This window comes from Anoplopoma fimbria, chromosome 2, assembly GCF_027596085.1.
Source record: "Anoplopoma fimbria isolate UVic2021 breed Golden Eagle Sablefish chromosome 2, Afim_UVic_2022, whole genome shotgun sequence".
NCBI lineage: Eukaryota > Metazoa > Chordata > Actinopteri > Perciformes > Anoplopomatidae > Anoplopoma > Anoplopoma fimbria.
Genome location: NC_072450.1, coordinates 6,324,777 through 6,340,937, shown reverse-complemented (window position 1 = coordinate 6,340,937; position 16,161 = coordinate 6,324,777). Strand labels below are relative to the sequence as shown.

The 16,161-nt window shown below is 41.3% G+C and overlaps 1 protein-coding gene across 1 annotated transcript in view; it reads left to right on the top strand.

Moving 5' to 3' along the window:
* LOC129105586 (protein kinase C-binding protein NELL1-like) overlaps window positions 1–16,161 on the top strand; it is a 261,850-nt gene that overhangs the window by 57,280 nt on the left and 188,409 nt on the right. Inside the window, exon 6 of the mRNA XM_054616705.1 lies at window positions 15,918–16,014. Within this exon, the coding sequence (XP_054472680.1) occupies window positions 15,918–16,014 (97 nt within the window). The remainder of the gene's footprint in view (window positions 1–15,917; window positions 16,015–16,161) is intronic.

Here is a 16,161-nt window from a genome sequence, read left to right as displayed (position 1 = left end):
TTGATCCTAGTTTTGCAGTAATAAATGCTGGTGTGGCCCTAAGTCTAGGGTTAGAATACCTCAGGTTTGTTTTTTCCGCTCCTCTACAAATATTTTCTGACAAACAGCCACTGACATCCAGAGCAAAAAAACTGCTGTTCTGCTCTGTGGAAAAAAAACCTTACGGCTCACCTCACCGGATGAAAAAAATATTTTTTGATGCCTCAGCAATTTTAAGATGCATTTCAATGAACGACCCAGACATTTAGAAATAATGAAACGTATGGAATACAAAATATTATTGCATTCAGATGTGTGGAGCGAGAACGATGGCGGCAATGTGTTTTGCATCAATGGCTTTTTCAATCCTGTACCTCCACCTATCACTTTCAAATGCATTTCATTGGATCTACTTTCTGTAGGTCATTTTTCTCCCCCTCCCACACACACACACACACATTTGCATGATTTTACCTACAGTAGTGCCACTGCCTAGACAAGGTCGGACGCTTGCATAGCTGTAGTATGTAATTGAGAACTCCAAATTTTCCTAATTGAATTAATGGCAGACTCCCAGAACATACTCCCTCGTCACACACTCCGAGTCAGCTCTTTGTTTTGGACCTGAATAGCTAATCGCAGTAATGACATTGGCTCTGCCTGTCACTTCCAACCGCGTGGTTGTCCCCTGTACATGCGGAAGGTCATTCCATGTGCAAACTGGCTGGCGTTTCCCTTTGGGAGGGGGGGCCCTTTTGATAACCTCAGCGCCGGTCAGTTCCCGCTTCCAGCTCCTTCACCGCTCCTGTGCTGCTTTTTTATTCGGCATCCAGTTTAGCCAGGGCTCTGCAGCATGTGTGATCTTCAGATGTGGTTATGAAAGTCAACCTTCAAGCTGGGGTTGAGTTGAAAGTGACTTGGTTTTCTTATCGTTGGCGCCTTCCTTTGGGGTGCGGCAAAGAAAATGGGCTGGAGACAAAAGCATCCCCCCTCTCAAGATTTACTCGACCCCCCTATTCGCTTTTTCTGTTCTCTGCCTGCCAGGTCTCTCTCCCTCAGTGGACTGTAAACGGGAACAAGACTCTCACCAAGACTACAAATCTAAGGCCCCGCTAGCACCCACAGTACAAAAATAGAACAACACACTGGCTTTACTCAGAGCCTTAGTACAACAGTAGGCCTTAATATAAATATATATATATATATTAATCTGCTAATTAGATACTGTATCAAGTGGCACTGGCCTGACAGAGGAAAGTCCATAAAACGTACAAAATGGAAAGGGGTTCATCCTCTGGGGAGAATGTAAATCTGTAAAAGGTTACAAGCTTTTTTCTGAGCTTTTAAGAGCATTCAAGTCTTTTTTTTAGCAGATTGAATTCCTGAGTTGTCATGGAGACGGGTCTGGACAAAATTGGCATTTAACTCGTCCATAGGTAATGCTTTTACCCTGATTAGTGCACAGCCACATTCCCTGTGACGGAAATATATACGGCAGAGATGATACATTTATAAACACGTAATATATTATACATAATTATTGAATCACATAAGGAATACAAGGGGCTGAATTAAAATAGCCCTGTCTGTCTTGTGTCACTGATTATGTGACACAAAAGCAGAATTTTATTGAATAGTAGAGTGTTGAACAAGGAGGATGACAAGGATGGATATTAGAACAAAGATCTGATAAAGCCAGTGGTCATGGAGTAAGGAAGAGCTCAGTTCTCCTGCTAATTATCCTTTAATATTTCATATTTCTCTCAGAGCGACAGAGACACAGAAGGTGTTTTGCTCCAGTCTGGCATATGTGAGGCTACAGCTCCTCTGATTATGTTAAATAATCATTACTTTGTGTGTACACTATTGAATTCTGGTGGTTTTTGTTTTTTAGAAAACGTGGGTGTCTCAACAACAAGCTTTGTACACTCATCAGTGACGAGCTTTTCTTTCTGGATAAGCTGAACAACAATTGTGCCTCATTTACATTTTTCTTGCCATTTATCGTCAAGTCAGAGGCTCGGAGAGGCTTGGCGTGAGTCATGCATCACTTTAAACAGGTGATTTAAATGACACAATTTTTTATTTCCTAAGTATTCAGGGTCAAGGCTTTAAAGACATAGATTTATTGATACAGCTCCATTAGCTGAGGTGTACAAATCACTGCAATGACGGTTACACAAAGTCTGCATATAGAAGGAGCTGTCTAATAAAGTAAAATGTAAATATTCCAAGATGAAAACTGCTTCCTGCTTCCTTTGGGCTAAACGATAACAAGAGGCCAAATTTGATCCCAATCAGAACTGATATTTCTTTTGGCTATTCAAAATAGTTTTGTCTAATTTGACCCTTTAGCACCAGCAAATTGCGCCAGGTTGCATCATCCTCCAAGGGTTTCTTCGTAGAGTGTCTTGAACCGATCAGATTGCTTGTTTGAAACTACCTGTTGCACAATGACTGATAGAGGCCGATGGACACTAGGTTCAGCCATAACTATAGGAGCAGATGCTTGAACAGCATGAGGACATGGTAATGAGGAGGCGTTTACGTGGCCTGCATTAACCAGATGCTTGACTCTCAACGTCTGATCTACATTATTCATCTCATTTGGCCCATAAATCATCCAGGGATATCAATGTTCAAAATGTAGTCGCGTAACGAGATGCTTTTGTGGCTGAAAGAGGAGCTGTTATTGGTTTCATTAGAGGAATAAACTGCCACCAGCCAGTATTATTCTTATTTATTTTATTTTGAGCCTCAACTCATTGCCACCCTGAACACATTTTTACAAATCACATTGCGGCCGTCTGTGTTTCAGTTATGGCTTGACACTTGCTTTAAGAACCTCTTTTAAATATTTCAGCTCTCCCTGTTGCCCCATTCATCCTCTTTCTCTTTCTGTCTCGTGGTGGTTATGTTGAAAAATGTCCTAATTAAGTCTTTGAAACTGCTGACTGTCAGTGTTGATGGCCGTTGTTACACAGAAATCTGATAAAATGTTGCAAAATGGGCACAAAGGGGGAGCAGAATATTTCTGAACGCAGTCTGTGTGAAGATTATGTTCCAGATAATGTGACCTTTTACATGTTCATCAAAATGAGCAGGTCATTTCGATGAACATGTCCATGTCGCTCAGAGAGACGCATATCAGCCATTAAAATGTTCAAATTTACTGAAAAGAGATGGAAAACTACAAAGAGATGCAAAACGGCTGCAAAGAGAATCACCACAAGTGTGATAGGGGTCAAAACAACCACAAAGAGACACAATCAAAACTGCAAAGGCACACAAAAATACTACAAACACACATAGCAACTACAAACAGACTCAACATGACTACAAAAACACACAAAACAACAACAAAGAGTTGCAAAATGACTACGAATAGGAGCAAACCAATCATGTACAAAAATAACTACAAATTACATTTACAAAGTGAGAGAAAACAACTAAAGAAAGAGTCACAAATCCACAGAAAGATGAGTAACAAACACATGGAGATAACAACAAAAAATGGCAAAAACAACTAGAAAGTGCATCTTGCTCCTAAATTGGAGAGGTGACTGTGCTGAAACGTTAACAATGTAATTCAACGTCATACTTCCTGTTTCTGACTGTCTGCTCCATCATGAATTCCATTTCCTTTTTTTATCCATGCTGCACATTATCTATATTTTTTGATAATGCTGCATATTAACAATGCTGTTAATATGCACATGGACGTCAGGTAGTGGACTGACTGCTCAATGATCCTTGCAGTCATCTGAAATACATTAGACCCTGTACTGCTCCTATAAAGCTTCTGCATTATGAAGATCTACATAATGTGTTCTAAATGATGTCTTTTAAGAGCAGACCTGTTTCGTGCGGTTTCACAGTCAAGTGTACAATTGGACGTAGATTATGAAACACGGCCTGCTTCATAACACACTTGGCTAATGAAGGAGGAGAGCCATCAGGAGCTCTCCACCTTAAAGATATCGTAATGATTAGGCTCATACTGCTTTTGTGTCCAGCAGCCAGAAAATGACATTCTGCTTTGCTCATTAAAGAAGCCAGTGAGCTGGAAGGTACATTCGTTTTTTTTCTTCTTCTTCTTCTTTTTTCTTTTTTTCAGCTCATCAGATAGTCAAAACTATCATAAAGACAAGAATAAGGCTGTTACGCTTTATTGGAACAATAGAATAATGATGAAGTTGCAGTGATGCTCAATTTAGTCCACCTGTCTTTTTTTCATTCGCGTAGTTTCTTTCCAGTCCATAATATGTCTTAATGTTTGAAATGTTTTAAATCATTACCTACTCACTTCATGAGTGCTTGTGAAAATAATTGATAGCTCTGCGCAGCAAGCCCCAAACTGTGAAATAATTATTTTGTGGGCTCCCTCGTCCCTCGATCATAAAACATGTGATTTAACAAGCCATTCAGATTTGGCTTATCTCCACCCATGGCTTTAGAACTACCTTTGCAAAGGTGCACCATATTTAGTTTTGCTAGCCAATCACAGCAGACTGGGCTTTTTTGGTAAAAAGACAGACACTAAAAGGGAGCGTTTTAGACAGGGCGTGAATATAGGTGTATTCAGACGGACAGTATGAGAATAAAGAGTGTTTTTGTACATTAAAGCATGTAAACATATTGTAGCAGAAACCCAAAATACAAGTGTGAACCTGGAAAAGAGCATGACATGTCCCCTTTTATATACGTTATTAGATGTAGTGGTATGCATGGGCAGGTTTGGGTAATAGTTGAGCCATGCGTGAAGAACTACAAATGTTACCCCAACCGAGCAATTGAGGTGTAGCATTTTAATTTCCTGTGAAGGGCAGTGCCAGTGTTGTTCAGCGGAGCAGCGAGCATTCATTATTTCATTACCTGATACCTGCTAAGAGGGGGGTGTGCTGCACACACAATGATAATGAGCTGAAATCGAGTTAATATTGCCACATGATGATGATGATGACGATGATGATGTAACCTTGACACCTTCAGCCTTGTCCTTGGGCCCAAGCTACAGGTGGTATCTCTGACTGAGAAAGCTCTTTTGTTTTACCGGGTGGTTGCATTGTCACAGCTGCACAATGAAAAGCACAGAGAAAATGATATGTGGCCCGTGGGTCTCTAATCAATGGGGCTAACTCCAGCAGAATGGAAACATTTAGATCAATGGGTGGCTGCAGTTTCCAGTGCAGCAGCTCATACAGGTCTTTCCGAGTAATTACTCTTCATGCCCTAGCCGGACTAATGAAGGAACATTTTAAATGTCAATGCGTGGTGGTGGTAGTTTTTATTCCCCCAATTAATTTTCTATAATGTGCTCCTCATGTGAGTTAAGCTGCACACGCACACACAAACCTCCACCATCTGCCGGGGTTTTTTTTTTTTTAATCAGTGTTGCAAACCTGTCGTTCCACTGATGCAACTGTTGATTCACATTATTTTCCATCAGTTTGCCCTTTTCACCAGACATTGATTTGAAGGGTGAGCTGGTAATTACTATGTGGATAATGCTGGTGCTAATCAGCTTGGATTGTGGTTTACAGTAATACAATTTTCTGCTGTTGTTTGATTGTTTTTTTTGTGGCTCTTTGGCTTCAATTGATAGCAAGACAGAGAGGAAACATGGGGAGAATGCAACTCCGTCACTAGACAGAGTGTTTGGACTGGATGATTCTGAACTGTGGATTCAGAGAAATGACAATAGCTTTGAACGTTCAGTGAAGCAACTGCACACGTGTAAAAATCTGAAATACGGTACTGATCCAGATATATCGGACCGATCGGTCAGTCCCTGGTTCTGGAGGATCAGCCGGAAATTGGCCGATTTGGTCCAATCGATTGGTGAATCTCTACCAAATGGCACTAAACATAGCCATTGGATATATATCTTGTACAACAGAAATAGGCATACTTGGCTGAAAGGTGACATGCAACAAAGATCTCCTATTGGATTGGGGATGTAGCGGTGATGTAGTATGTTGTTTTTCTCTCTATATTTTGTTATGTTCCTGCTCTGATGGTCATAATCCGTGAGACGGACTCCTTCTGCCGTCATTAGCCCTTCCTGAGCCTCCATCGTTCAGCTGCTCAAGTATTTGACTTTGTTTTAGGGAGCAGATTTGAGGCTGTTAGTCCTCCCTAATAGCCTGCTTGTGTCCGCTGTTCACTGCAGTCTTGTGTTAGGTGTGATCGAGTGTGTCATTACTGTAGCCTCCCCGCGTCCAGCTCAGCGGGGTCCAACCCACATCCTGCTGGCAGACGCCTCAGCTCGGGCCCCTGGTGGCAGCGAGGAGGAGGAGGAGGAAAGGGGGAGCTTCCTGCGCCAAGGAGACCCAGGGGACGCACACATATGCATCCATGAGCGTATACTATACCTACACTTTTTTATTTCGTTCCCCATAATATATCTGCAGCTCCTGTAGTCGTGTCTTATCAGTAAAGGACAGGAGCTTCTATCAACAGATTAGGTCATTGTCGAGGGGAAGTTATTACAGATATCTGAGACGGAGAGGAAGCAGGCGTACAGCTCCTTTGGGAATTTGGTGACAAAGCCAGATTCCGATCTTCATCTACATAGTGTAGGTAAAACCAGTCCTATACCCTGCACCAAGCTTGGGGTAAAGGAATTTGGGTCATTTTATCCATTAAACATGATACATCTGCCATCTTATTAGGATATGCTCTAGTTTCAGGCGATAGTTTCCTCGCCTTTTTTCTTAGGGGATGCTCTAGTTATTCTCCCTTAGTTTTACTTTTCTGCTTTTTGGTTGTTTTGCATCACATTTTGCCAAGATGTTTAAAAAATACATGTTAGAAAAAAATGTAATATTGCCCATATTTCATCTGGGATTTCATTTCCACTGAAACACGACTAAGACTTGATTTAACAATGAATGCGAGTATTGACTCAAATCTCAGTCCTGCCATCTCAGAGCAGAATGCCAAGGTCTTTCAACCAACTGTGGGTGGCAGGTCTCCAGTTTGAGTGGAGCTGGTACAGTTCGATTCATTCGCAGCACTTAAGAAGCATGAGAGAGACTGACAGATGCCCTTTTGGAAGTAGATGCCGCAGAGCTGCAGCGACAGCTGCCTGAATATACAGCAGTGCTGCCACTGAAGTCAAGAAAAGACAGAATGAGGAAGAACACCAGCGCAGCATTATTCTACTTCCACAACAAAATGCATCCTCTTCATGTTAAAGTTATATTTAGTCATATTCATTTCAATTTGAAATGCTTATTCAGTTGTCCAAATAGTTTTCTGTCAATTGGCTAATAGATTAAACGACTAATTGTATCCCCACTGGAGAGCTCTGCTACAGCTTGATTATGTTATATTATACATGACGTACTGCTCCGTAGCCTCTGCATAGATATAGATCTATTGCTGTTGCATTGAAAAGCAAAAAGAATATGCTGCCTTCAGATGACTGCAGGGATTTAATGAACTGACGGAAAATGTGTTCACACAGTATTACACAACTGTGAACAACAAATACCATAATCATTTATAGATGAATGCAGACTGCTTTATCGACGTCCGCGTTAAACCTACATTTTTGATGCGGATTAAACATGTCTACTGGTTTGGGAGTGACAATAATTGGCCTTGTTCAAGAGATTTGAACGGACATTTCATCTAAGAGCGCCTCTCAAGGTTCAAGGTTTGGAGAATAAAACAAACATGGAGCACGCTGTCTTTTCACTTTAAAAATCCATCCAGTTCATTTCTTTTGCAAAATAAAGCATTGAAAGAAATAAAACAAAATTCTCGGAGCTCAGGAAAATTCAACCGCTTTAAACCTAGATTTGAACCTAGTTTAGGTTAAAATCAATATTGATGAACAAATAATAAATAAAATATGGTTATGGTCTCACACGTGACACGAACAGTGGTCTCCTGGGTGAAAGTCCTATGTGTGTTTGACGAATCCATCCCCTCCTTTAACCCGCCCTAATCAAACTAATAGGTCTTTATACTACGGAACCAGACTTGCTAAGCACCTGCTCTGAGCTTCTGATGTTGCTGCAGTTTAAATAGGAGTTGGTTGAAAGCCTGTTGCTTCTCATATAGACACTAAAGGGTGCCTTGTGCGTCGGTATTACATGCCAACAGCCATGACAAAACATCTGCATTGGAAGTCCTTGGATTGAGTCTGGGCTGGAAATTTCAGTAGGCATGTTATTTTGTAGCATTTTCCAAAGTGCTTCACGGAGAAAAAAAAGACAGGGAACAATGCAAATTAATAGAAAAGGACAGAGCAAAATATATATAATTATAGAAAAGGAAAACACAAAATATACCTGAAATCCAGTTGATCGATAATGGTTGAAAGCCCCATGCAGGAAATGTAGTACTGTACATTAATTTGTTCCTATATGTCTGTTTGGTACATCAGCATTGGCTTTAGTGCAGTGTCTAATGCTGATCAACACTTGGAATCACAAATACTGTTACCGGCTGTAATGCTTATAAAGGGCTATATACTGCATGACACCTCTGCCGCTGCTGTCAGAGAGGTGTTACCTAGGCATGTAATTATGCAGCAGCATCCCCGATAATGTCAGACCTGTTTACTATCTATCACACTTGTTCTGTAACATCTACTATAAATATATATATATATACAAAGGTGGAAGGGAATTGTGGATAGAGCTTTTTCTGTCAAATTTAATGGTTGCACTCCACAGATTTTTCCACAATAATGCAGATCATCCATGTCTGTTAGTCATTTTTTTAAATATATGTAGGTAGACACATTTAGTATAAATCATATACATTGTGTTACCATAAAGAAAGTGCTGACCAGGAGCTCTCTCCGTGCCGAAGAGTCGATTCACATGTAGATGAGCCGGAATTATTATCCAATCTCAGTAAATGGACTGTAGCTGAGAATCAGCCCAATTATTATGACCACATTATAATTAGTTGAGCATAATCTGTATTCACAAAGGAAAGGTTGTCTCATGGTAATTATTGTACATTTGTTATCAATATATCCACTCTATTTCTGTCCACGTTTGAACCCATTGTAGGGTATTACATTATGTGCTTTGAATATTGTGCTACACCTGAGCGGTATCATGGTGAATGATATGCTTAGCTGGTTCGGTTTGAAGAGCCCATGTAACCATTTTCTGTTTGCACCCGCTGACGCAGAAGTAAAGTCAAGTGTAATTATTGTATACGCCTCAATGGGCTTTAGGGGCCCACCACAGAAATAGTATCTGATGCTTCTTCAAGATGACCAAGAACAAAGAATTAGGACATAGGGGAGAAAGATGAAACTTTGAAAGGGTAAAATCAAACAACACTGTTACTGAAAAGTTATGTTTATCCATTCCCAATAGGTTTTGTACAAAACACCTTTCTTCTTTTCTTGTTCAATGTTTCTGATATGTTCTTGTACAGCACAGAGGTTGTACAAACTATGTACAAAAACGTAGGACTTACGTCCCACGGGTGGTTAGGTTTACCCTCCAAAAACACCTCGAGGGGGGGGACCTTCAATTGGTTTTGATCAGGCCCAAGTGCAAATGTTTTCCTTTGGCCCTCATCCCCTTCAACATTAAGCGCACGCCGTGCACGCGCACACAACCACTCCATATAATTGCAAAGCTGTGTCGCCATGCAACTCCCACCCTGCAAACCAGTCTTTGATCAGCACCATGGACAGCAGCTGAGGCAGATGGATACTTTCTCTGAAGACCAGTATGCTTGAAATGCCACCAATGTATTGGTGTTAGAAACTGGGTTGGCTTTTGTTTGCTGCTAACTTTTAGATACAGTTCAAAGTGAATAACAAACAAAGGAGAGGAGAAGTTCCAAATCTAACAACTTGTCAATATTAACCTCTTTTATTTTTTTCTTCAAGCATGAAGTCTATTGAATGTTTTGTCAGTCCGTTTTCCTTTTCTCAGTTTTCTTGAACAACAACAGTACGACTTCTAGGTACAAAACGTTCATGTTGTCATAAAGGCCCTCTTCAGACTTGGCATTAACAATCGCTCAGGTGTGAATGCACCAAAGATGCATTGACGATCCATTGAGATCCGATCACTCAGACCAAATTCTGCAACACATTCAACCGCAGCTTTGTCAGTGCTCCTAAGCTTCAAACTTTCATACTTAACGTATCCGCATGCTAGATGCAAAGGAGCACTGAACATGCTGCAGTATTTGTCGCATTGTTGGATACGTTGTGACTACACTTTATGAAGGCAGGCTAATAAAACAACAGCAAACACTTTATTACTCCCACATTGTCAGTAGCATCTGATAACAGCCTCTGACCTTTCACAATAAAAGCCCTGGACATATTGGGCTAGGGTACACCCTGTACAAGTTGCCAGGCTATCTATCTGACATAAAGAGACAGACAACCATTGACGTTCACATCAACACCTACGGACAATTTAGAGTCATCAGTAAAAATGAGCTGCATGTCTTTGGACTGTGGGAGAACATGCAAACTCCACACAGAAGGCCTATACCAGGAATCGAACCTGGTGCTCGTCAACACACCACCATGCAGCCCAGGTGTCGTCAGTTATGTTACGGTGTTTTGCCTCTAGTGCTCTGCACAGATCTGACAACCGCCCGCATGCTCACTCTCATCCCCGATTCTTTGAAGCTCTGTGTCAATACTGAGGTTCTAGAGGACTGCTGGTAGGCAATAACCTTATCATTCTATGTTCAGAAAATATATCCAAATTCTAAAATAAGAAGGATTTTACTACCGCTGTCTCCTGCTGGTTAAAACCAACAAGCATTTGGTCTTTGCAAATTGAAATGATGTAGGTTAAATGGTAAATTGCATATAGAGCCTGGAAGTGAGATCCTAGGTCACTCTAGATGTATTTGGAAGCACATTTTAATGCCAGGTTTAATGTGACGGGTTAGACCTGCCCACTTGTGATCAGATCAACCAAGATGCATGTTAATGCCAGGTCTGAACGAGGCCTTAGTCACATAACAAATATGTTTTTAGTCTGTTTGAGTTTTGTCTTGAAAATCTGCATTTTACTTCTTAAATATAATATTCAGCTCTTAAATGTGTTTAATGGATTTAAGTGTGATTTGAGAAAGGATTTGAAAGTTTTCAAATTTCATAGACCCATTCTGCAGATTCAGATTTAATGAACTGCCATTGAACCCCATTCCCAGTAACGCACACCTTTAGATCATTTGACAGCATGCGGGACGCTTTTTCTTTTTTGGGGGCTTCCTGTCGCGTAACCACCAATAATCCCCCATCCGCCTTCAGAGACGTGACTTGTCTCATCCTGTGCTTTTGGCAGAGGATAAACGGGAGAGCTTTGAGACTTTTGTCCTACGGCGAGGCAAGTGATTCAAAAGGGACTTTGATTTCTCCATTCTGTCTTCCTCTCTCTGGCAGAGGACAGACACAGACATGACATGAAATGTCTCAAGCTCAACTGGTGGAAAATTGGAAGTGGTCTGGAGTTTAATGTGGCCGACAGATATTGGCAGAGCAAATAATGGAGGCTGTGATTGAGATTGTTCTCTTGAAGGGAAGCCATGAAGGCTGCCAAAAAACGAAATATTGTGTCTCCCTTTTTGAAGACGAAAGCTGTCGGTTTTCACATTTTCTGACATGTAATCCTTAAGTTAGATGGACATGGCTTTTGATGGCATTAGTGGCTTTCTTCGGTGTTCATTAAGTCGTTTTAATGTATTTGCTCTTATCACTGGCTTAAAGAAAAACTTGGGAAATAGCCAGCCAGTAGTGCTACAATCCTGACAGCCCATGATTAAATGTAGTTTATTCAATTCAGTCAGTAAATGGGAGGAAATGATGTGGCCTGGCAGCTTATTGAAGTGGACTGTCCTCAAAATATGTAGGAAAATGTGGATTTACACTGTCTCAAACATACGTTGCTTCCACCTCTCTATCTGGCCATAATGCCACAGTTTCCACATCTCAGGGTTTTCTCTTTTGCTTCAGCCTCCATTCACATGAATGATGGCCGAGTCGCCCCACACCTGCCTGGTTTCTTTCTTCTGTAACAAGATGTGGGTCTCTCTTTCTCTCTCACTCTCATCCACATCCACACCGACAGAGGTGAAGAGGAGCGGTGTAAAAGTGGAGCAGCGCTGCCCTATTTCACTGGTAAAGGATGAAGTGATGAGTCCGGTTCATGTGGCTCCACTGTATATTGTATTCCCCGCAAGACTCTCCATGTCCAACAAGCTTTTATTGATATTCTGTCGACTGTGCGGTAGATGGCAGCTAAGGGATTTGGCAAAGCAGAGAACCAGCGTTAATCCTACATTAAAAGTTATAATCCTTAATATTCCAGTCCTGGTTGACTTGGTGACACGTTTGGTTGCTGGTAGAGACAGCCGTTGTGGTTTAATATGACGGGGCCTACAATTCTGGGGGCGGCAAACGTGTTGAGCAGCTACTTTATTAGTAATTCAACAGGAAAGCAGCTGGTGTATCTGTTTACAGATTATGTGTTAATTAAGACATCAGTCAATAAAAAACATTGTTCCATCAAGCTATGAGAAACTGTAATCTGATTTAATGATGCACATGTAGGGCATGTTACAATAATGCCTATATAGACTTATAGTACAATATATATAGATATGACATCAAACATGTTTATGTTTTTGACTTATTGTACGATAAATGCACATGACCTCAATATTTTTTACTTATGATATACGGCCAGGACCTCAATCATTTTACATTACCGACCTATCGTACAATATATGGTAATGGCCTCAATCATTTTGAAGTTATCGGCTTATTGTTTAATGTATGGACATGACCTCAATTATTTTTATATCATTGCACGTTGTTGAGATTGCACATTCTTGTGTTTTGGTTGTGTGTTGTCTGACACATTTAGTTATCCTGACAGGCCTACATGGTGGAATTGGTGACTTTGCTAAGGAGTTGGCTGCAGCTCTTTATCTAGCTCACTGTTGTTGTTCCATCATGTTCCATTACTCCCTGAGATAATTCAACTTACCCTTTGTTAAAAGAAGGGCCCAAAATGTTGCATTTTCCTCGGTGACAAATTTATTTTAAATTCCTGTGAAGGGCTCCAGAATAAAAGCCGTCCTGTTTTTCGCTAAATTAATGCTTTTAATGTGAACAAGAGGTAGTACCAAATGTTGAGTTTGCATAAGTGGTAACTTAATACAGCTCTGATACGGCTGTTGGAGAGTTTAAAAGTTAACAGTGAGGCTGATATCAATGAGATGCAATTACAAACAGTAATGCTGAATGAGAGGGTTTGTCATTTCCTGTGAATCCCTCATGCATGGGCAGGACATTTTTAGAAAATTCAATGGTTATTGCTAAAATCACGCTGACCCTAAATGTTATCAAAGAGAGATTTTCCAATTGTTTGACAGGTTTGAAGCTTAATTTCAAACAAACGACAACAAAAAAATGTTTACATTTTTTTTTTTCACGATGAATTAAAATGTTGTCAACACATTCATTACATTTATTCACATCCCCTTGTATTCTCTGTGTTGTAAACTGTAGCCATTACTCTCTGAATCCTGCTCCTTGGCGATAGAAGAGCTCTGTTAATCATAGCGTACAGCCTGTTGACTGGTGAATGTCCTCTATAATTAGCTGTTGATGGCTGCAGCCTGCGGTGTCAGACCATGCAACTATGTCCGTGAGCACATCACTATTCTAATTGGCATTGCTGCTCTCCCCAATGTTCCCCGTGTGAAACTCCCAGTCTCCTCTGCCGCTGAGCTGCTGACAAGAGGGGAAGGTGAGGGAAGCAAAGACAGTGAGACAGGGGGGGGAGACAAAATAGAGTATAATCACATGACCTCTACATTCTCTACCGCAGTGACAGCTCGCCCAGCAGGTGGGAAATCAGACAGCTACAGCATAAACAGCATTGCTGCACTGCAGCACTTACAATACACATAGAGCACAGAATGTGTGCACATGTCGACATTTTTAAATAAACATGCTGCTATTTAGAGAATTTAAATTATAGCAATAAAATAATATTATTTTGAAAACGCGTGCATATAAATGAAATACCTATAATTAGTGTAATTTTTTTCTCTGATAAGCATAAAAGAGACTTACTGTGACTCAGATGACTAATACGGCTGCTGTTTTGTTCTTGATTCATCTGCCACTGGAGGAAAATTGCTTTTTTTATAGTATTAAAGGAAACTACCTTGTCGTTTTAGTTAGATATTTTGATAGTTTTGCAAATTGCACGCTATTTAAAAATGATATCTCTCTTGGTTTGACTGTGAAAACTTAGGTGCAGTTAGAGGCTGTCTCAATTGATCAGGATTGTATACTCATGTCTCGGAATTTGATTTGTGACAGTTGAAATGAGAGTAGAAATGTTAAAATTACATACATTTAAATGTGAATTAAAGCTGTATTAGATACAACGTTGAAACCAGAGAACGATCTCAGGAGCCCTGATGTATGTCATTAGCTTTTTAGGCTCTTATAGCTAACCTGTTAGCACACATTTAAAGTTACTGTGAAGAACTTTGAACTGGAAATGAAACGGTCTCATTGTAATACTGATGCCTCTATATGACCTACAAATTAAGTAAATAAAAATATTGGCTATTGCCCTCTATTTATTCTTAACATATATATTAACAGTGCCAGTGTGTCGGACTATGGCTAAACCATGCAGGTTCACCAGGAATTCTTTCATCTCGGACTCCAGCCGGGTCTCCAGCAGCGAACAGCCCACTGCAGTCAGACCCAGATCCGGCTTCGCTACGACGGCTTCGCTACGACCTGCAGTCGGAAGCTTTGGCGGGAGTAGGAGAGCTCTTCATAGTAGCTTTAATGTAACTTAAAGTACACATGCAGCAGAAACGTAGACGTATGGCCATTAAGGCCTCCCGATGGAGCCCATTTTCTTGCCACCTGTCACATGTAATGTAGGCATTGTAGTCATGATTGAAGCCATTTATCTCTAGAGAGAACTGTCTCTCCTCCACTTTGTGCTGGGCAGGTAGTTTGTGTGAGCTGCCCATGGATTTATAAGGTGTGGGGGGGGTTGGTTGGTTAGAGCAATTAGTAGTCAACCATATGTGCAGGCTAATCATAACCGAAAAGTTGACAAAACCTTTGAAAGCTGCAGAGCTGCACGGATTAGCAGCCCGAGCTATCCTTTCACATCACGGGGAGTCGTTTTCACTGGGTGTTAATAACCAAAAAATGCTGCTTAATGGAGCTGTAAGTATAAGCATGAGTTTTACCAGTATGTGAATTGGATTGGTACAGTCATACATCAAAACCAATCACCTGCCCAGCTGCTTGACCTTTCTGTCTTCTCTGTTTTAGAAACAACCCACACCACTAAAAAGCAGATGGTTATATTTTAAGCCACAAAGGAAATCAGCTTGCTACTCTTGCAGCTCTCAAGCAGAGAGAGACGCAGGAGGTTTTTCTCCGCCTTCTACTACTAGTGTGAGTAGAGGGAGGGGAAAACCTGACAAATCGTTCTTTGAAATCCTCACTGAGGCCCATCGGAGCTCGCCCAGCATCGTTAAGCCCACCTCATTGGGATATAAATAAATAAATGGTGCTGAATGATGCTGAGGATGTTTTGGCCTCGCTAATGCCAATGCCTGTTTGTGTCCGTCTGGAGTCGGGGCTGTTAATCCAGCTTACATCCCAGGTCCAGATATCAATACTGTGTTAGAGGGGCCACGGGGCGAGACTGGCTGTCATGCTCGAGGAGAGCAGCCTCTGCTCTACACTCAACTGCTTCCCGTGAAGGCAGAGAGGAGGGCGTGAGGGAGCGGACATGCACACAGGCTGTCGGATTTACTATTCAGCTCGTATTGGATCAGTGCTGCCGCCGGACCAGGACAAAAAGAGAAAACCTGTTCATGCCTGTGTCGTTATCATAACCAAGCATTCCCTTCTGATTTGTCGTTGGCAGGATTTATGAGCGGGTTATAGACCCCCCTCAGATGGAGCTCACCCCGGGCAGCGGAGTGTGGCTGGGCCAGCACAGCCACAAACACGGCCTGTTCAAGGTAAGACTGATGCACACATGCACTTCCCTCACGCACCCGAAACGTGCTTTGCATTCCAGATCGCCTGGTGTAATTGGCCATGGGCCCTGTGTGTGTGTGTGTGTGTGTGTGGGAGGGAGACAGCCAAGTGGAATCTAAAAGGAAGAA